We start from the raw sequence: 21,249 nt of genomic DNA on the forward strand, positions 1-21,249 counted from the left end.
TTGGGTATTATCATTATCTCTCAGCTGTAGTGTTCACTCTGAGCAGAAATGGTTTCATTTAGAAATTATGTTAAAAATATGAAAATTTCCTGGTTCCTAAATTTCTCCTTATGTTAAAATCATATATATTTCAAAGTACATTTTTAGTAAACAATGAATAGTCCCTTACAATTGCCATTCCTGAAATAATTAAGTAGATTCCTTGTGGCATTTCACCTTCTTTACAAATGACATCTCCATAGTCGAAGTAGGCAAGTTTGGCTCTTTCCTGAAAGAAAAATAAAAAAGGAGTCAACACAAAAGTTTCATAGCCTACTTTTCTAAATAGAAATAAGATGTTAAAGCTGAAATGGGTTTCAAGTAGAAAAAAAAAAAACTCCACAAATTGTATGCTTTGGTTTGTTAATGAATTATAATATGCTGACATGCCTCATCAATTTTATTTTAAAAGAAAGGAACAAGCAAGTAAATTGTAGACTTTGTGATTTGTACCGGGCACAGTGACTGATGGAAACACCCAACAAGTGCTCAGTTGAGTAGATGTTTACAATAAAGTGTGATACTTCTGATAAAGGAGACAGAAACAGGATGCTCTGGAAAAGTCCAGAAAGGCCACAGGACCCAGTATTGGGTGTCCAGGGAAGACTTTAAAGGGGAAAGAACAGCCAAGCTGAGGCCTGAAGGAAGGGTAACAGATAGCCAGGATACAATGAGTTGAACCCCATTCAGGGCAGAGGATTCGGCATATGCAAAGACCCAGAAGCAAATAGAGTATCTACAGTTGGGGTAACTGTAGATTTGGTATTCTGTGGCCACAGCAGGGTGGGGTGGAGACAGGCTTCACTAGGCATAGTGCCTAGGGTTCCCAACACATTAGGGACTCATAACAGTATTTTCATTTATTTTAAAATCAGAAGGGAATAAAAAAACTTTTAGGTGGAAGAAAATGCTTTAATACTAGAACATTTAATACTAATATATTTATCTTTATACTAACACAGTCATAAAGTATAATTTTTGTACTTTTATATGGGGAAGAGGCCAACTAAGGCAAAAGTGCCAGGGCCCATGAAAAGTCATAACACAGCCCCAGTAGAGAAAGGACTGGAGAAGTGAGCCAAAGCCAGGTCTTGAAGAGTCTTGTAGGCACATTAAAGAGTTTGGGCTTTTCCTCAAAACCAGAAAGGAGCCATGGAAGGGTTTGTAACAGGGGAATTAGGGTGACAGATCTGCATTTTATAAAGATATATGGGAAACATATCTCGAAATCATTCATAGTGGTTATCTCTAAATGTGGGGTAAGGAGTGATGAGTTTTCACTTTTTACTTCATGCACTTCATGGATAACTTCACGATTTTTTTAAAAAGGTCACATAAAACCAATTAGCTAGCTTATGTATTATTCAGACCCTTATTTTCTACCATTGACTTCTGGCTTCTCTTTATAGACTATTAGGTTTCTAATTAACCACACAGGCTGGAGAATGAAAGAAGGGAGGAGTAGTTAAAATTAACCATTGTAGCTGTGATGGAAACCACACTTGAAATCACAGTCTACCATAAGGGGTGTTATTTTGTTTACCCTGTGGATTTTAGCTAGTTAGTCACACAATCCCTGGGCTGTGTACTCCCAATTCATCACAATTTTTACCCTGGTAAAATTGGATTGAAATGGCTATCAAGACCCAAAATATTAAGGAAAGGGTGCACATAGAGTAACAGAAGTCTGTAAGGGGATAGAGAGGGTCCAACAGCCTTGCAGAGGCATGGTAAGTCAAGGATGGGAAGGAGGTTACGTTGTGGTGACAGATTCACCTCAGGTGTCTATGAATCATTAATCTATAGAGTTAGCTTCTTCTCATTGGTTTTGGCATTCCTCCCCATTCACTGCTGGGTGGTCAGTTAATTACACTTGTGAAAATTATTACCTACAAAGAACAAAATTCTAACTGTATCTTAAATTGGATTTTAACAAAACTAAGGAGAATGCAAATTATAAGAAACACTTTAGAGACACCTGCTTCCCAATCCAAGTCCATCACCCACCTCCCACACGCATTTATTTGCAATCTATTTTTCAAACTACCCACTACAGCCCTTGGCCATCACGTCAGGTTTCTTCCTCCTTATTGCAGCCACACTTGTGCTCCCCAAAGCAGGACTTCAGATCCAAGCTAAGCCAGTTGGACTTCTTTCTCAAGAATTGGAACTGAGAGACAACGAGCCTGGGAATTGAGAACTGAGCCATGATATCCAAGTGCTGGAAGAAGGGTCCACAAATTCCCACCACTGATATTCCTAAACTGGCCTGAATCCCACCCTGCCCATGGTTAGTTAGCTAACTATTTCTTAGTAGCTTCTATATACCACCACCTTGTCTTTTCAGTCAACTTCCCCTTTGCTTAAACTAATTCAAGTAAGCTATTGTTACTTTTTTTTAATTAAAAAAAATTTTTTTTTTAATTTTTGAGAGGCAGAGAGCATGAGTGAGGGAGGGGCAGAGGGAGAGAGAGACACAGAGCCCAAAGCAGGCTCCAGGCTCTGAGCTGTCAGCACAGAGCCCAACACAGGGCCAGAAGTCATAAGCCAAAAGATCATGACCTGAGCCAAAGCTGGATGCCCAATCGAATGAGCCATCTAGGTGCCCCTAGCTCTTGTTACTTTCAACCAAAGGAGTCTTAATTCAGTACATTTGAAATCAATTCAGAAGAAAAATTCAAAAATTTCTGATAGGAAGAAAACATTGGTATAGCAAAAAAGGAATCAGATATTCAAAGCTCAGTAGAACTTCATTATGACTGCTATCTTTCTAGAAAACAAGGAAAATGTCCTCATTGTGGACAAACAGATGCCTTACATATCTACGTGCCTAGATCACAAAATATGGTACAACCAAATTTATGGTAAAACAAATGCCATTCTTTCTCACAGAGTCTTTCTGATTCTAAAAATCTAACAGAGGGGCGCCTTGGTGGCTCAGTCGGTTAAGCGGCCGACTTCAGCTCAGGTCATGATCTCACGGTCCGTGAGTTCGAGCCCCGCGTCGGCCTCTGTGCTGACAGCTCAGAGCCTAGAGCCTGTTTCAGATTCTGTGTCTCCCTCTCTCTGACCCTCCCCCGTTCATGCTTTGTCTCTCTCTGTCTCAAAAATAAATAAACATTAAAAAAAATTTTTTAAAAAATAAAAAAAATAAAAATAAAAATCTAACAGAGGTTTTAACAGGTTGATGAAAAAGTTATAAATCTTATAATTTATACTATAGCCATTTAAAACTAGAACCACAAACTGGTGGTCTATGGGTCACATCCAATCCGAGGATGTTTTTTGTTTGGCCTGCGGGATATTTTTAAATTTTTAATGTGTGCAAAATTTTTAAAATTTGGAAATTTCGCATAAAAATTCAGATCTAAAAAATCTGACCTCCATATTATTAAATCTAATAGTCAATTTCTAATCTTCTTATTTGATCTCAGCCTCATTTGACATGGTTGCTTACTTTCCCCTTTATGAAATACTTTTTTCACTTGGCTTCTGGAACACCACTCTCTTTTAGTTTTCCTCCCACATGATGGATTACTCCTCAATTCTTCCCCCCCCGCCCCGCCCCCAGTTTTATTCAGATGTAATTGACATATAGCCCTGTTCAGGTTTAAGGAATACCACATAATGACTTGACATACATATATTATGAAACGATTACCACAAGTTTAGTTAACATCCATTACCTCATTTAGTTACAAAAACAATTTTTTCCTTGTGATGAGAACTTTTAGGATTTAATCTCTTAGCAACTTTCAAATATACCATGCAGCAATGCTAATAACTATGGTCATCATGTTGTATAGCACATTCCTAGTACTTGTTTATAACTTAGAAGTTTGTACCTTTTGACTATCTTCCTTCAATTTTCCCTGCCCCTATCCTCTGCCTCTGGCAACCACAAATCTCATCTCTTTCCTATCTGTTTTGCTAATTCCTCCTCATTTCCACTCTAAATGTTGGATAGCCCAGAACTCAATCCTTGGATGTCCATAATAATTCCTAACTTATCTCACCAAGTCTCCATATATTAAATACTATCTCTATGCTGAAAACTCCAAAATACCTATCTCCCGTTTGGCCTGCCACCTGAATTCCAGTCACATGTCTTACCGCCTACTCAACATCTCCATTTGGATGTCTCAACGCTTTCTCAAATTTAACTCATTCAGAATCAAACTCCTGTGCCCTCCATATAAATCTTCTCTTCTGCACTTAAGTCAACAGGGACTCCATTCCTATTTTCAGACTAAAATCCCAGAAGTCATCCTCTCTAACACTCCTTCCATCAGCACCTATCAGCTCTACCTTCCAAAACACATCAAGAGTCTGACCACTCATCACTTTCACTAATCCAAACCACCATCACTCTTGCTTCTGGCTTTCCCTTGACCCCTTACCAACCTATTCTCAACATAGCGATAAGGTGGTCATTTTTTTTTAAGTTTATTTATTTGTTTTGAGAGAGAGAAAGAATACACACATGTGTACACACACATGCAAACCAGGGAGGGTCAGAGAGAGGGAGAGAGAGAGAATCCCAAGCAGGCTCCACACAGTCAGTGCATGAGGTCATGACCTGAGCCAAAATCAAGAGTCAGACACTTAACTGACTGAGCCACCCAGACATCCCCAAGGTGGTCATTTTGAAATGTATGTGAGATCATACCACGTCTCTGTTCAAAACCTTCTCTTAAGTTTTCATTGAATTCAGAGTAAAAGCCAAACCCCTTGCAATGGCCTGCAGAGTTGTACAAACTCAGGCTCCATTACTTCTCCAACTTCATCTGGTCCTGCCATCACTGCTTCTGCCACAGGGGCTCTGGGGATGTTCCTTGAACACACTGAGCACACTCCGCACCAGGGCACTGCACTTGCCTGGAATGCTCTCCTCCCAGATATCTGCACGGCATGCAGATCCCACTTCAAATGTCACCTTGTTAGAGCAGCCTTCCCTGACCACCTCATATAAAATAGCTCCCCAACTATATTCCCTTTTCTCACTTTTTCTCCATAGCATTGATAGATCATCTAACAGACTATGTATTTGTGTGTTTATGTGTTTATTGTTTAGCTCTAGGCGTATAATATAAAGTCCAGGAAAGCAGGGACTTCATTTGCTTTATTCACTGGCATATCCTCAAACCTAGAACTGCCTCTGGCACAGGGAGAAGATTCAATAAATATTTCTTGTAAGAGTCTAAATTTCCATAACCGTTGACTTTAGACAGAGCATGAACTCTGGAATATACCACAGTTCTTGCTGTTCCCTATAATACTATACAGCTTCTTTTACTTTTATATTATCTACCTTGCCTGTATAGTAATTTAAACTTGAAACCCTTGCTCTAAAAAAAAGTAGAAAACTGGAAAACTGAGTTTTGCTGGGCCTCCATTTTGGCTTACACTTCATCGGCCATCACAGGATTCTTGCCTTGGATATACTTTTTGTTAATCTTGCCTTAGGGAGTGGAAAGTAATTATCATCAAAAGTGACCCAGGATAGAAGACAGAATCTTTACCTTGAAGAACTCAATGAGAACATCTTTATTTTCCAGCCAAACAATATTATGAAGATATTTGTCAGGAGTTGGTGGCGGGATTGCCATTGGAAAGTCATTCAGTGCCTTTATTTTCCTAAGAAGTACCTGAAAACAGTCAAAATAATGGTGATCAGATCCTATAGCAGAAAAGAGATTTATGTAAAAATTAAGGAAATCTTTAAACACTATTGTTATGTAAATTTATTTTAATTTTGACTCATACTTTCTCTCACCCTATTTAAATTATCCTCTAACCGTTTTTGTCCCTATTCTTCCCTTAACTCATTGAGTTTATGAATTGATATATATATTTTTAATGTTTATTTTTTAAAAATTTTTTTTAACGTTTATTTATTTTTGAGACAGAGAGGGACAGAGCATGAACGGGGGCGGGGCAGAGAGAGAGGGAGACACAGAATGGGAAGCAGGCTCCAGGCTCTGAGCCATCAGCCCAGAGCCTGACACGGGGCTCAAACTCACGGACCGCGAGATCGTGACCTGAGCCGAAGTCGGACGCTCAACCGACTGAGCCACCCAGGTGCCCCAAATTTTTGAGAGAGAGACAGAGCATGAGCGGGAGAGGGGAAGAGAGAGAGGGAGACACAGAATCCGAAGTAGGCTCCAGGCTCTGAGCTGTCAGCACAGAGCCTGACGCGGGGCTCGAACTCAGACCGTGAGATCATGACCTGAGCGGAAGTCGGACGCTCAACCGACTGAGCCACCCAGGCGCCCCTATGAATTGATATATTAACTCATATTGAATTTATTATCTTTATAATTCAGTTAACACTGTAGTCCACTGTGTTAATTTCAGATCATCTAAACTTCTCAGTTTGGGGCACCTGGATGGTTCAGGCAGGTGAGCATCCAACTCTTGATTTTGGCTCAAGCGATCCTACATGGTATTGAACCCCATGTCAGGCTCCACACTGAGTGTAGAGCCTGCTTGAGGTTTTCTCTCTCTCCCTCTGCCCTGCTTCTCCACTCACACACTCTCTCTCTCTAAAATAAAAAAATAAAATAAACTTCACAGTTGACTACTGTACAATTTAATGCCACATTTCCTCAAATCTTTCTTGTATGTATTATTTGCTTCCCTAAATTCTTCTAATTTTGAAGGATATAGTTTCAGTTTTATGGGCTCTCAGAAACCTTCTCTGGCTTCCCACACCAGGTAAGAGATAATCACTTGATTGACTGGATGAATAAAGGATTAAATCAAAGAACAAGAAAGAGCCAGTGGACTTTGGGGTCATCGTTGTATTAAGTATCCAATCTCCCCAAGAGTCCATAACACATAGTAGGTATTCAACATGTATTTACTCAATTAAATTGAATTAGCTAGGTAATTCCTTATGACTAGCTCCTTATGACTTAGAAGATAATTATATCTCTCTGGCTGACAATTAGGCAATTAATATGCATTCAATAAGTAACTGTTGAATGATTGATTTACACATTACCTTTCTAAACAAACCTATAGAAAAAAATAGCCTCTCTCCTTATAAGGGCTATTATTTATTTATTTTAATTAATGAATAACAAGAATTCAATTGAATCCTATATAATCTTCAACTGATAAATGAAAAGAATAGAATACAAACCACAGCGTGTGTAGAGGTATATACAACTTGAGGGATACTGTAAAGTAGCCCTTTTCTTCCCTCTGTCAGACACTAAGAAGAAATCATATAACCCATTTTGTCCTTTTCCATAATATTAGCCTAAAGAGATAGAGCCTCAGAGGGGAAAGCTGGCCTGTCCCACACCCATTTCTCTTTGGGAATCATGGAGAGGGGACTATGTCCAGGGAATGACCAGAAGCACAGTGCATGTGACCCTTGGCTGGGAGCTGCCAGTGACAAGGAAAAGCATATGATACCCAGAAGCAGCTTATCAGTGGTCAACACAGACAGAAGGTAGGACTAGAACTTCCATATTTCTGCTTTCTGTTAGGAAACTGATAGGTTCTTGCAGAGGATAGGAAGAACAATCATATTTGCACAAATGCACAGTCTAGATGGTGGATGTGATAGAGTGATAGCATTAAATATTAAATATGTTTTTCTGTCATATGTTCCTATTTTTTTTTGCAAATACATTTATCATTTTTCAAAAGTCCGTTTATCAGCTAACCAATTATGGTGTCTTCCTGGGTCCTCCTCTCTCAGAACTGCACCCCCAGACTCCCACCAACACACACAAGCACACACACACACACACACACACGCACACACGGAAGCTGATCCTTTCCCTACCATGTTAACGTTATGTGACTCCCACCTCCCTTGTCACAGCTGCCTGGCCTGGGCAATACACATTCCACCAGTGGATAGACAAGCAGAAAAATCTAATGAGTTTGTAGAGGGAGCCAAAAGAAGAGGCCACAGACGGCAACCCTCACAGGAAATGGAGAACCCGGAAAGCTTTCCAGGTCCACAGTCAGGTCCCTTCCTCAGGCATGGCCATATGGTCTGGCTACCATGGGTTTGGTTAGGCACTCTTATGTCTTTATAATAAACCCCCCAGCCCCATTTCTTGGCAAGGTCTAGCTCAAGTTGGTTTCTGTTACTTGCAACCAAATAGTTTTGACATGGTGTATACCAGGTCGCACTGGCACTAACTGCCACTGGCATTAACAAAGGCTCCAGGCAAATTACAGCTAACACCCGATTTAATCTCCCTCACTCCTTACATTCTGCTCAAGTAACAATGCAGCCTCGGGTGTTGGGCTCATGGAATCAAGCAACGTGGATAATTGCTTTATTACCTTATTCATCTCGATGCCCTCATGTTTATCAATAATGCCTCTTGACCAAAGGAAGGTGAGGTTTTTCAGAGCTTTAGCAATCACGTTCCGGATTGCCTGCCTAGTCTTCAAAGCAATGACAACATCACGACCCTCGTGCTCTATGAGTCCTGAAGCAAATATAACCGTCAGTAAGCATACAATGCCATAACCATGATAATAACTAATATGTGTGTAATAGTTTGTAAATTCCAAAGTGCTTACACAATATCCTTTTATTCCTGCTTCATACAGAACATGCGAGGCCGGTAGGACTAGAGCTATTTTCATCTGCATTTTATGGATGAGAATATTGAAAACTGGCGTCCCCCACCAGCTAGGAGAGAATCACTCTCTCCTCTTTATTCCCATGGCATGTCCTACATATCTCCATTATGGAACCTACTATAGTGTGGGATTTTGGTCCTTACTTATTTGATCCTTCACATCATATAACTTTTGTTGGGTGAACGCATAAATGGCTTCATGAAAGAGACCCCTGGCTTCAGCTGGTGGGGATTTCTGAGATCAAATGGCATAGCTTTTCCTCTTTAATGAACACAGGAAGTCATGACCTGGACTGGAAGACATGGCAAAAACAGCGTCTCTTTCATCTTTGTCATCCTGACATTAAGCAAAATGCCTGACATCCGGGGCGCCTGAGTGGTTCAGTCAGTTAAGCATCGGATTTCGGCTCAAGTCATAACCTCACAGTCAGTGAGTTTGAGCCCCGTATCGGGCTCTGTGCTGACAGCTCAGAGCCTGGAGCCTGCTTTGGATTCTGTGTCTCCCTCTCTCTCTCTGCCCCTACCCCACTCTCTCTCCCTCTCTCTCTCTCTCAAAAATAAACATAAAAAAAATTTTTTTAATGCCTGACATCTGGAAGGTACTCAAACTTTTTTTTTTAAGTTTATGTATATTTTTTTGAGAGAGAGAGAGAGAGAGAGAGAGAGAGAATGCATGAGTTGGGGAAGGGCAGAGAGGGTGGTAGACAGAGAATCCCAAGCTGGCTCTGCGCTGTCAGCGTGGAATCTGACGCAGGGCTGGAACTCCCAAACGGTGAGATCATGACCTGAGCTGAAATTAAGAGTCAGACTCTTAATCCCCTGAGCCACCCAAGGTTGCTACTCAAACTTTTTTTTGAACGACCATGAGCTGGCCGCTAAAATGAAGGATAGCGTGATCACGAACAGATTTCAGTGTCAGGTGCACCTGGGCTCGAGATCTAGCTCAGCACTTACCACCCACATGCCTTGAGGCGCATTAAACTTTCTAAACCTCAGCTTCATTATCTATAAAGTGAAGACAGTAATAGTATCTGCCTCTTGGAGTAATTACAAGGATTAAATGAGATAATGCACATAAAGCTGATAACACAGTTCCTGACATAATTAGCATTCAATAATCAGTTGCAGTAACCTTGTGGGAACAGGCATTCCCTTTTACAGGACTGAATCAAGAAAACTTTGTAATATTCCATATGAATCTAAAGCATAATATGAGATAGCAGCTCCTACACCCCTAATCTTTAAAAGCACAGAAATAGGGGCACCTGGGTGGCTCAGTCGGTTAAGCGTCCAACTTTGGCTCAGGTCATGATCTCATGGTTCGTGGGTTTGAGCCCCGCATCGGGCTCTGTGTTGACAGCTCAGAGCCTAGAGCCTGCTTCAGATTCTGTGTCTCCCTCTCTCTCTGCCCCTCCCCCGCTCACGCTCTGTCTATCTCTCAAAAATAAACATTAAAAAATAAGTAAATAAAAGCACAGAAATAAAAATCTATCTCTATGTGTAAAGGCAACAATGGGTCCTGGGTTATCTGAGACAGTGCCGAAATATTCTGACCTATTGTCTCCAAATTCACAATGTCATTCATTAGGCCATGTTCTTCTAATTTTGATTTGGAAAGTATGATCCTCATAAATCCATTTGGCATCTTACAATGTGGCTATGAGTACAAAGTAATTTCACTTCATCTCTTTTATAGTAACATCCGTTTATCAAGAACCTACTATATGCCAGGGCTCTCTCCCAGATACTTTGGCACACAGTCACAGCCTGCCCCACAGCCCCTTATGAGGAGAGCAGACCCAAGAAGCTTTGTATAAAACCCTAGGGCTCCTGCTGTGTGCTTCAACGCAAGCAGAGAGACTAGAAATGTCAAGAGATTGTAGCCCCACATTCCTGAGTATGCTTGTAAGCAAAGTAGAACAAAACAAAGCACCCTTTGTCAAATGTAATCGCCTTGTGTCTTTTTCTGACAGCCTTAAGGAACCTGCCATCTTAAGCCACTCTCCACACCCCTCATTCTTTCCTCTACACTCCCATGGCCAGTACAAGACCTTCTCTAACTTTCTGCAATTATCCATTGATATTCTCATACCTTCCGCCTGGCTCTGCATTTTTGGCATACCTGGCCTACTGCCTGCATTCAGTAAATGCTCATTGGATGAATAAATGAGTAATCGAAGATGAGTATGAACTTGGCTTCCCGTGGCTAAATGATGGGATAATAGCATGTGATTTCAGGAAATCAGATACTCCAACTACTTACCAAGTTCTTTGATGGCATCTCGTTTGTTGGTTTCCAAAATTTCATATAATTTCTGTAAGAAGTTAAGAAAGACATTAATTTCTTATTATGGCAAGTGTGTGTCTGCCTTTAAAATCTGAGAAGAAGAAATCCCACTTAGTTTGTGACTTGGGGAAGATGTTTAGCTCAAGTCTTCCCTCTGTGCCGAGTCTGCCGCTCTCCCCATGCTCCTCCTCATATTACAACAAATACAATGCAGTCAGTAGCTTACATAGCTACTGGACCTAGCATTTCGCAGAAAAGATTAGTGTGTTTAAATGTTTATTTATTTATTTTTGAGAGAGAGAGAGAGAGAGAGAATCCCAAGCAGGCTCAGCACTGGCAGCACAAAGTCTGATGTGGGGCTCAAACTCACAAACCGAGAGATCACGACCTGAACGGAAATCAAGAGTCAGATGCTTAAGTGACTGAGCCACCCAGGTGCCCCAGGAAAGGTTGGTGTGTATTCCACTCTGCACCAAGGAGAATTCTCACAGATAGCGCTCCGGTTTGGGATAGCCAACTGAGCAGCTGTTTGGGCAGCCTGTCTATCAGGAGCACAAGACCAAGTAGAATAATGAGAAACTATGGCTTTTGTTAGTTGATGTTTCCTACTGAGAACTCCTGACATACCTAGGAAATAGCTCTACTCCAAGGGTTAACCATGGTGTAAGCTCTGTTCAATCATACAATAGGTCTTGGTCAAATGCCTGCCATGTCCCCGCTACTGCTCTTCGTGGAGCTTATTCTCCACCTTTAATCTTTCTGGAGCTTGCACTTGGCCACACAACAGCCCCGGGACCACACAACTGACATTTCCCCAGGATTGTAGGGCATAGATGACTGAAACTCTGTGCCCAAATAACACGTGGCATAGTGCTATTTACAGGGAACGGTAGCTAACACGGTGCTATTTACTGGCTTATTATAAAGTTTAAGTAGCTGAAGTTAAGTTTCGTTGTTGTTGTTGTTTTGGTTTAGAAAAATCACATGTAAGAAATCTCTCATTTTGAATATAAGAACGAGATATACAATTTTTATTAAGTTGTTTCTTCTCACTTGAAAACATTGAATCAATATTGGGAAGGTGACAAATTAATAGCTGGCACCCACAAACCGTGGTCCCGCCCTGCTTGCACAGGTGCACAGCCCCCTTCAAACTGAACTGGCTCCATAGCAACTCTGTAAAAATGCCAGAGAATGACCTGCGCGAGACAGCATAGGAACCGATGCCTACCTACAAATAGAATATAATCACTTAAGGCTGGGCACATGTGACTCCTCTAAACGTGAGCTGTCACTGGTCAGTTTTTGAACCACAACACTTTCAGAATACACACGAGTTTGATATCTAAATATCTCAAAAAATATTTAAATCGGTACTGAGGTCGCCTTTAAAAATTCTAAAGGAGAATTTGTTTCATCTCTTACACTTCGAGGCCACGGCCCCCAAATCTCTGCCTTCTCCTCAACTCCTCAAAACGCATTACCTCCCACCACTGGCAGCTGTTTTTCTTCTCTCCTATTCCTCTTTCTGAAATCTTTTCTCCTATGAAGAGCTCTATCTTCTTTCTATTATAGATCAATCTAGACTTTCCATAGTTCTTTTAATTGTCTTATCTAATATTCGAAGTAAATCAACAAGGTAGGATTCTATTGCACATTTGATCCAATGCTCAATAATTCTTTGATAAATCTAGATAATAGTTCTCTAGCTTATCTATAAAGATGTCATGAAAGATGTCAGATGCCTTGCTAAAATTCAGCTATTCTAGAGTGTTCCCTGATTATAAAAGAAAATCTTAAATTCTGAAGATATTTAACAACTAATCTTTTTATGTATTTTAGAAATTAAAATTAAAATATTAAGGTAGGTATCTTCACAGCCTATTTTCCTCTCCTGAATTTCATTCAGAAAAAGCCTCTCTTTATTGGCTGAGGGCCTGAGGTAACTAACAGTCATCACAAAAAATTAGGCACAACAAGCAGAAGACATAACCCCCAGGCCATCCCTGATTTTATGTACACACACAGATCATTAGATCTAGGTCCTCAGTAATTAGGATTTAAATTCATTGTCAGGTTACAAGTCAAGAGTCTCACTTAGGCTGAGAAAATACTACCAAAAGTCACCAAACACTGGGCAGAGGAAAACAGAATGAAAGACAAGCACCAAGCATGACAAATATAAGAATGAACCTCAACGAAGCAGAACTACTACAGGAAACAACAGCAACAACAAAATTTAAATAAAGAGATTCAAGGGAATATCACATTTGTTTAAAAAAATAAAGGAACTAGTTTCAATGAGAAGAAGCAATCACAGTACGTGGAGATAAGAAAGCGTTCAGTCAAGAAAAGAAAGAGAATGTAATAGATGGGCTGAATAGCAGAATAAACATAGCTACAGACTAAATTCGGAACATGGAAAATCAAGCGGGGTGGGGGGTTCTCACTGCAAAGAGGAAAGAGTAGGAAGTTATGAGAAAACATGAAACAAGGACTAAATCCAGAAATTCAAAACTGTGTTTAAAAGGGTGCTGGGCGCCTGGGTGGCTCAGTCAGTTGAACGTCTGACTCTTGATTTCAGCTCAGGTCATGACCCCAGGGTTGTGGGATCGAGCCTGGTGTAGGGCTCCACGCTGAGGATGGAGCCTGCTTGAGATTCCCTTTCTCTCCTTCTGCTCCTCTCCCTGCTCACACTCTCTCTTTCGAAAAAGAAAAAAAAAAAATTAAATTAATCTTTTAAATAAATAAATTAAGGTTGCTGAAGGAGAAAATAGAAACAGGGGAGGGAACAATCAAAGAGGTGATGGAAGGAAGATGGCAATCTTCTAATTATGAAAACTCCACCAAGTGCTGTGTGGGATCACGTTTTTACATTTATTTTTATTTTTTTACTTTAAAAAAATTTTAAGTGATCTCTACACCCAACATGGGGCTCCAACTCACAACCCCGAGATCAAGAGTCACGTGCTCTTCTGACTGAGCCAGCAGCCAGGCACCTCAATAACTTTTTTTTTAATTACATCTAGACACATTCTGGTGAAATTTCAGAACTCCAAGGAGAAAATCCCAGAAGCCTCTAAACGAAGAGAAAAAAGTCACCTACAAAAGCACAAGTAAAGTCAGACTTGTACCAGCAATGCTAAAGACGGATGGCGATATCTTCAAGAAAATAGCTTTGGAGTCCATAATTCTAAGAGCAAAATACAAAGATTTTTGCACACTGAAGCCCATACATCACCTATGGAAAAAATTACTTATGGGCGTAATCTAGCATGATGAAAGGAAAGCAAAAAGGAGGCTCGCATGGGACTCCAGAAAGAGTGGCTAAGGAATCCATAAGCAAAAGAAAAGAGGAAGATAGTTTAAAAAAATTTTTTTAATTAACCATTTGACTGTTTCACTCAAAAGAGTGTCTTTTAAGTAGTAGATGTTTAATGATATTGATCGTATTTCCTTTGTTATGGGTTGAATCCAATGGTAGTTTCTACAGTGAATAATATTTATACATAATCATAACAAAGTAAAGGTTGTTTTTTTGGTTTTCCATGTATGGAGTCATTTCTTGAAAAGAATGAAGACTTAATTATACTTACAGAATAGAATGTAAATGTTATAAACCTTTTCTATGTAAAAATAATGGCTCCAAAATTTAAGACAGGGAGAAAAATAAAAGGCTAAAGCAATGTCTTAATCTCCTTATACTTCATGGCAGAGAGTCAATAAAGTCTGTTTAGAGATAATGAATCAAGAGTTAAATACATGTCATATTATTAAAATTATCGTGGCAAGCAGTAGAGGAATTAACACGAGAACGGTTAATACAGGGCGGTCTCTGGGAAGTGGGGCGCAGGGAGGGATACTTGTATTTCTCACATTTTATTAGTTTCAAGTTGTAAAATTATGCATGATGATTTTTTACCATCTTTTCTGTGTTCTCTCTTCTCTACACCCACACCCACACCCACGTACATATATATATATATATATATATATATATATATATATATATATATACACACACACACACATACATATTTCGGTTCAAAGACCTTACCCTTCGGGCCATGCAGAGCCACTGAATACTCTTAAAGCAGAAAGTCACATATGAAACTTGAAATAGTCCTTTAGGAACATTACTCTACTGAATTGCAGAGGGGCCTGGGACAGACGGCCTGGCATGAGGGAACCTAGTTAGCAGGTGATTCACTGCATCTTCAAGTACCTAGTATGCTTACGTCCTCGTCTCCCACTTGGTACTTACGTCACACTGCCTGCAAATAAGGAAGGTCTTGAACAATTACATACGTACATACATACCACAACTCGGCCACTTCTCGGCACCAGCATTTCCAGCTTTCACTGTCAAATCTTTGTTCTCTTGCCCTCTCTCCTCCTCCCCACTTTAGACCTACCCTTTCTTTGAAGGCTCATTCGAGTTTTGATTCCTGCAGGAAGCCTTTTCCAACTTGCCCTACCTTTTAGAGAGGGTTACAAAGACAGACGGATCTCAAGTCTGCATTCAGAAAATAAAAACAAAGAGATAGATTGTCTTCTATGAAGATCATAAATGAGCTTGATAAAGATACCTGAAAGGTAAAGAGCAAAGACTGTTCTCTGTGGCACCTCAGCACCTCGGATAATGTAATAAACCATCGAATGGCCCTTTACTTGCTACAATTTATCCATTGGGTCAAACACTTATAGAAGTAAGAGCACCCCGGTGGCTCAGTCAGTTAAGCTTCTAACTCTTGATTTTGGCTCAGGTCATGATCTCAAGGCTTGTGAGTTCGAGCCCTGCATTGGGCTCTACACTGTCAGTGTGGAGCCTGCTTGAGATTCTCTCTCTCCCTCTGCCCTCCTCAGCTCCCTCTCTCTCTCAAAAAATAAATAAGCTAAAAAAAAATTTAAATACATTCAGAAGTAGTGTTAAAAGACATACACCCAAACGACTGTTTTCCCAAGTGACCAGGGCTTGTCTCTCACCTGATATATTGATTCTCGGCTGGAAATTTGTTTTATTAAAAATTTGGTATCCTCTTGACTTTTGACATAACCTTTTGTAATACTATACATCAAGTGGAGGCGCTTTTTGATCTGCACATCGACAATATTTATCAGTAGTGGTATTATTATCTGGAACAGTGAAGAGGAAAAAAAAAAAAAGCCTGAACATTTGATGAGGAAAAGCACCCTCCTCTTGCAGGCAGTGTGACGTAAGACATAGAAGCACCCTGGGCATTCTCAAAGTGTCATCTGAGGGAGCAGCGGGCACTACCCAGAGTCTTGTCAGAAATGCAAATTCTCAGGCCTTCCTCTAGACCCTCTGAACCAGAAACTCCGGGGCTGGGCTCCGAAATCTGTCCTAACCAGTTCTCCAGGTGAGTCTATCTATGCGCACTCAAGTTTAAGAGCCACTCTTCAAAGGAATGAAAGGTCAATGCATACCTGGTGAGGGAAGTCCTCACCACTGCCTTTACCCCCCATTCTCCACACCCCCAGATTTCAGGAGACAAGCGGTCTCCTAACCTGCATGATAGTCACCGACTAAATCAATCATCCCTCTGCCCCTCAGTTTCTTAACTTGCAAGATAAGGAACAGTGGGTATTAAAGATACTTCTCAGCTCTAAATTTCTCAAATCCTAAGCTGAAACAAGAGAGTGTGGTGATTGAACAGAATGCGTTTTTTGTTTTGTTTTGTTTTTAATGTTTATTGATTTCTGAGAGAGAGAGAGAGACAGAGCATGAGTCGGGGAGGGGCAGAGAGAGAGGGAGACACAGAAGCCGAAGCAGGCTCCAGGCTCTAAGCTGTCAGCACAGAGCCTGACACAGGGCTTGAACTCACAGACTGTGAGATCGTGACCTGAGCCGAAGTCAGAGGCTTAACCGAGTGAGCCACCCAAGTGCCCTGAACAGAATGGGGTTTTAAATATAAACCTTCCTAGGCTCAAGGACCAGCTCTACTATTCATTAGCCCTGTGACCTTCAGCAAGTTACTTGCAACCTTGAGGACTCAGTCTCCTCATCTGTAAGATGAGGATAATAATACTTAAGTACCCAAAGTCCAACTGAGGTGCTCCTCAAAAACCAACGCAGTCAAGGGGCGCCTGGAGGGCTCAGTCCGTTGAGCGCACAACTTCGGCTCAGGTCATGATCTCGTGGTTCGTGAGCTCGAGCCCCACGTCAGGTTCTGTGCTGAAAGCTCAGAGCCTGGAGCCTGCTTCAGATTCTCACTCTCTCCCTCTCTGTTCCTCCCGACTTGCGTGCTCTCTCTCAAAAATAAACAAACTTAAAAAAATAAAAGAATGCAGTCAATTACAGAGAGAGTCACATCAGACTGCAGGGCAGATGGTGAGGAACCAAGTAACAAAGGAGGAACATGAGAAGAAGAAAAGAACATCATAGCAAAGGAATTATAAGAGCAGAGAAAGAAGAGACTTTTAGACACTCTGATAGTTGTGTAACTTTGGGCAGAGGGAGAGATAGAAGAGGATTTTTACAAAGTTTCATTCTGTGATGCACTAATCCCCCCATGAGCTGTTCCTAAGAGGATTTAAAGTAAAAATCTCCATCATTCTTCCAAGCCTTCCAATACAGGTTTCTTTTGAAAGCCACATTGTGCTGAGGACTGGCTATTAGAGCACCTGACTTTATATAGTGGTAACACCTACTTCACGGAGTTATTGCAATCGTTTAATTAGATCACGAACGTACAGTTCTTTGCACACTTCCTGGAACATAGTAAATGCTCAAGAGAAAAAGTTGATCCTGATTATATTAATTCCTTAAATATACTTCATTGAGATTTGTCAAGTGTGCTGGACAGAAGCAGCAACTGGTTCATACTCTGAATAGATTTGACTTGTACAATAACACATCTTTAAATCTTTACTTCCCTCAGAGAGACATTTCCACAAAGTATTACTTCCACAGTGATTGTTTTACCTTCATCTGCATACAGTCACTGTATAAAAATGGATGACATAAGGAAACTTCTCCCTTCCATTAAAAAAAATTTTTTTTAATATTTATTTTATTTTTGAGAGAGCGAGACAGAGTGTGAACAGGGGAAGGACGGAGAGAGAGGGAGACACAGAATCTGAAGCAGGCTCCAGGCTCTGAGCTGTCGCGGGCCCTGAACTCAGGAACCATGAGATCATAACCTAAGTTGAAGTTGGACGCTTAACTGACTGAACCACACCCAGCCGCCCCTCTCCCTTCCATTTTAAGACTTAGCCTCATGCTACATATCCTGATTTCTAGAATAGTCTGTGTTCCAGTGGGGTTATACCTTAGGTGGGCACTTGGCTGTAAACTCAGTCATAGAGCAAAATCACGAATAATCAAAATTACCACTTAAAGCAGCTTTTGTATATACAACTCTGTGTAATAACTCTTATGAACGCCGAGGCTTGGTAACATTGACACAGAATCAAGGAAGGAATAGAAAATAAAGTCTACAAGTGCAAGTCTGAGCATTCAAACAATTCTGTCTTTAAGAGGACTACTAAATTTCTTGGAGAATGGGAACTACATGGAGGAGATTAATGAATGCCTTTTTCACCAGGGTTTACAGCAGGTTTTGAAAAAAATATTAATCTTTTATAACTTCAGTACATACCAGTAAACTCACTTGACAGGATAAGAATTCAACCACTCAAAAAAAAAAAAAAATACAGTGGCAAGCAAAACCATCTAAAGTTCCCAAGTTAAGGGGTGCCTGGGTGGCTCAGTTGGTTAAGCGTCCAACTCTTGATTTCCGCTCAGGTCATGAGTTCATGGTTTGTGGGATCGAGCCCTGTGCCCGGCTCTATGCTCAAAATGCAGAGCCTACTTGGGATTCTCTCTCTCCCTCTCTCTCTCTCTGCTCCTCCCCTGTTCTCTCTTTCTCAAAATTAATTAATTCACTTAAAAAATAAAAAGGTAAAGCTCCCAAGTTAAAAGCTGTATAAGACAACTCCATTGGAAAGAAAGATGGGAGGTTTAGGAGCTGAGACTGGAAATCTGAAAATCAAAACCAGAAGCATAGAAAGAAGGACTAATATCTGTTGCAGAGATTGAAGGCCAGAGTAAAATCAAATTCCATAGGCGGTATGCTATATAGACATGGGCTGCAGGGAAAATAACTTTCATGCTTCTGCACAGTTAGGGATCTATGAGCAAATTTTACTAAAGCTTGGAGAATTTGTTTCTGGGTCACCCTGCTTTAAGTGGCACCACCATTTTCATTCATTCACTCAACAAATATCTATTAAGAACTCACTACATGCTAGGTACCATTCTAGAACCGGACGTTACATCAGTGACCAAAATGAAGATCCCTACCTTGTGGAGAGTACACACAACATACAGTACAAAGGTAATGAGTGCTATGAGGAAAAGCTAAACCTTAAGCAGGTACAAGAGCATCAGAAACATGGGGTGGAGAGCTGGCTGGGGTGGGGAGGCAGGATGCCATTTTACACAGACTGGTCAGGGGAGCCTCTGTGAGAAGATGAGAAAGTGAACCATACAGACACCTGTAGAGACAGCATTCCAAGTAAAGAGAGCTCCTTCTCGGGGCGCCTGGGTGGCTTGGTTGGTTAAGCGTCTGACTTCGGCTCAGGTCATGATCTCGCGGTTTATGAGTTCAAGCCCCACGTCAGGCTCTGTGCTGATGGCTCAGAGCCTGGAGCCTGTTTCAGATTCTGTGTCTCCCTCTCTCTCTGCCCCTCCCCTGTTCATGCTCTGTCTCTCTGTCTCAAAAATAAATAAACGTTAAAAAATTAAAAAAAAAAAAAAAAAAGAGAGCTCCTTCTCTGTTTCCTTCAAGATAATGAGGTTTGTTAACACATCTAACAAACAGTGTAGGACAAAAACCCCAATATTTAGAAATGTGACATTTTACCTTGATGAGAGGAATAAACCTAAGTATTCTGAAATATCCTAGTATTACTGTAACCTGAATAAGAACAAAATTGTCTTGTCTCAATTTGACAAAGTATATACAAAAGATATCAATGATTCCAAGGAGCATGATAAAAAAGTCCAAAGTATTCCAATATTCACGAAAATATTTCCTTTTCAAAATTATTATCTATTTGGAAAACAAAGAGAACGTATGTTATTTCATAGCACCTATACAGTGATGGATCTTTGACATTAACAGTTAAATCCTCAACTACAAGTGAGTTACATTCCAAAAGTTGAGTTTTAAGTTATTCATTTAGAATTTCAGAAAAATTATTTTTAATCTCCAACATCAGAAATTATAATTTGATTCAAAATATAATCTATAATGAAGTTGAAGTGCCAAAAACAAGCAGTTAAAAACAGCAGTAAACAGAGTTTTTGCAATACTATTAATAATAAAGTATGAAAACACTGGTGCTGACAAATGATCTTTGAAGCATTTATCCTAAAAAATGGTTCTCATCTTATGACAAGGACCTAGCAAACCAAGTTGGGTTTATCCCCTTATTTATTTTTTGCATATGACAAAAATAGATTAAAAATATCTGAATTATTCTTTTTATTGGATACATTTCTATTTTAAACAGTACCTTCAGTGCTGATTGAAATATATATAAAAATACAAAATAGTAGTTTATTGACATAAGTGCTGACACATTTAACTCTCTTGCCATTGGCCATAGATGCACTATCATGGGATAAATGTATATTAATGTTATAACATGTCCTGCATATTCAAATTCTTCTGAAAATACAATGTGATATACAAAAAGCAGAAATTTATTATTTCTGAAAAAAAGAGACCAAATACAATGTTAGATCACTTTAAAAATATAACAATTAAGATCTGAAGTTCAACATTTGTTTTAACAAATCATTAACATTAACTTGAAGAAGAGTACACAAACATAAAATAAATAAGCAAAAACCTAAAGCATACTTTCTATACACAATAATCATAATAGAAAAAGATAAAAAATACAGTTCTTACTAATTTATATCAGGATGGGGAGGATTTTTTAAAATCAAAGCTAATAGTACATAGGAAACAAGGCAAAGATTCAGACATCAAAAGCAAGAAACAAATAAATTTAGAGAAAAACATCAGCATCATTTAAAATAAGAACAGGAAAAAATATTTTATTCAGTAATTATAATGTCATTTTGTTTTTGTTTTTTTCAATCCATCCTAAGTAGAGCCCAAGAAAAATAGGTTACCTGGATATATGTCAAGACCTTAGGATTTGAATTTCTTATATTTCTCTTCAAACTTAATGGAAAAAAAATTTTTTAATCATCAGAATTTGTTATGAAATGTATGTCAATGCCCACTTAAAATTTAGTAGCATTAA

At 39.8% G+C, this 21,249-nt stretch overlaps 1 protein-coding gene across 4 annotated transcripts in view; it reads right to left on the minus strand.

Annotated features, from left to right (window-relative positions):
• The window catches only part of SLC9C2 (solute carrier family 9 member C2 (putative)), an 86,837-nt gene that overhangs the window by 17,117 nt on the left and 48,471 nt on the right, over nucleotides 1-21,249 (minus strand). For all 4 annotated transcript variants that reach the window (XM_060643544.3, XM_060643543.3, XM_060643546.3 and 1 more), the window contains 7 exons: nucleotides 20,488-20,686; nucleotides 19,833-20,021; nucleotides 15,931-16,080; nucleotides 10,921-10,972; nucleotides 8,353-8,501; nucleotides 5,562-5,687; nucleotides 170-268 (listed from right to left, as the gene is read on the minus strand). In XM_060643544.3, the coding sequence (XP_060499527.3) occupies nucleotides 170-268; nucleotides 5,562-5,687; nucleotides 8,353-8,501; nucleotides 10,921-10,972; nucleotides 15,931-16,080; nucleotides 19,833-20,021; nucleotides 20,488-20,686 (964 nt within the window). The remainder of the gene's footprint in view (nucleotides 1-169; nucleotides 269-5,561; nucleotides 5,688-8,352; nucleotides 8,502-10,920; nucleotides 10,973-15,930; nucleotides 16,081-19,832; nucleotides 20,022-20,487; nucleotides 20,687-21,249) is intronic.

The sequence above is a fragment of the Panthera onca genome, chromosome F1, assembly GCF_046562875.1.
Source record: "Panthera onca isolate mPanOnc1 chromosome F1, mPanOnc1 haplotype 2, whole genome shotgun sequence".
Taxonomy (NCBI): Eukaryota; Metazoa; Chordata; class Mammalia; order Carnivora; family Felidae; genus Panthera; species Panthera onca.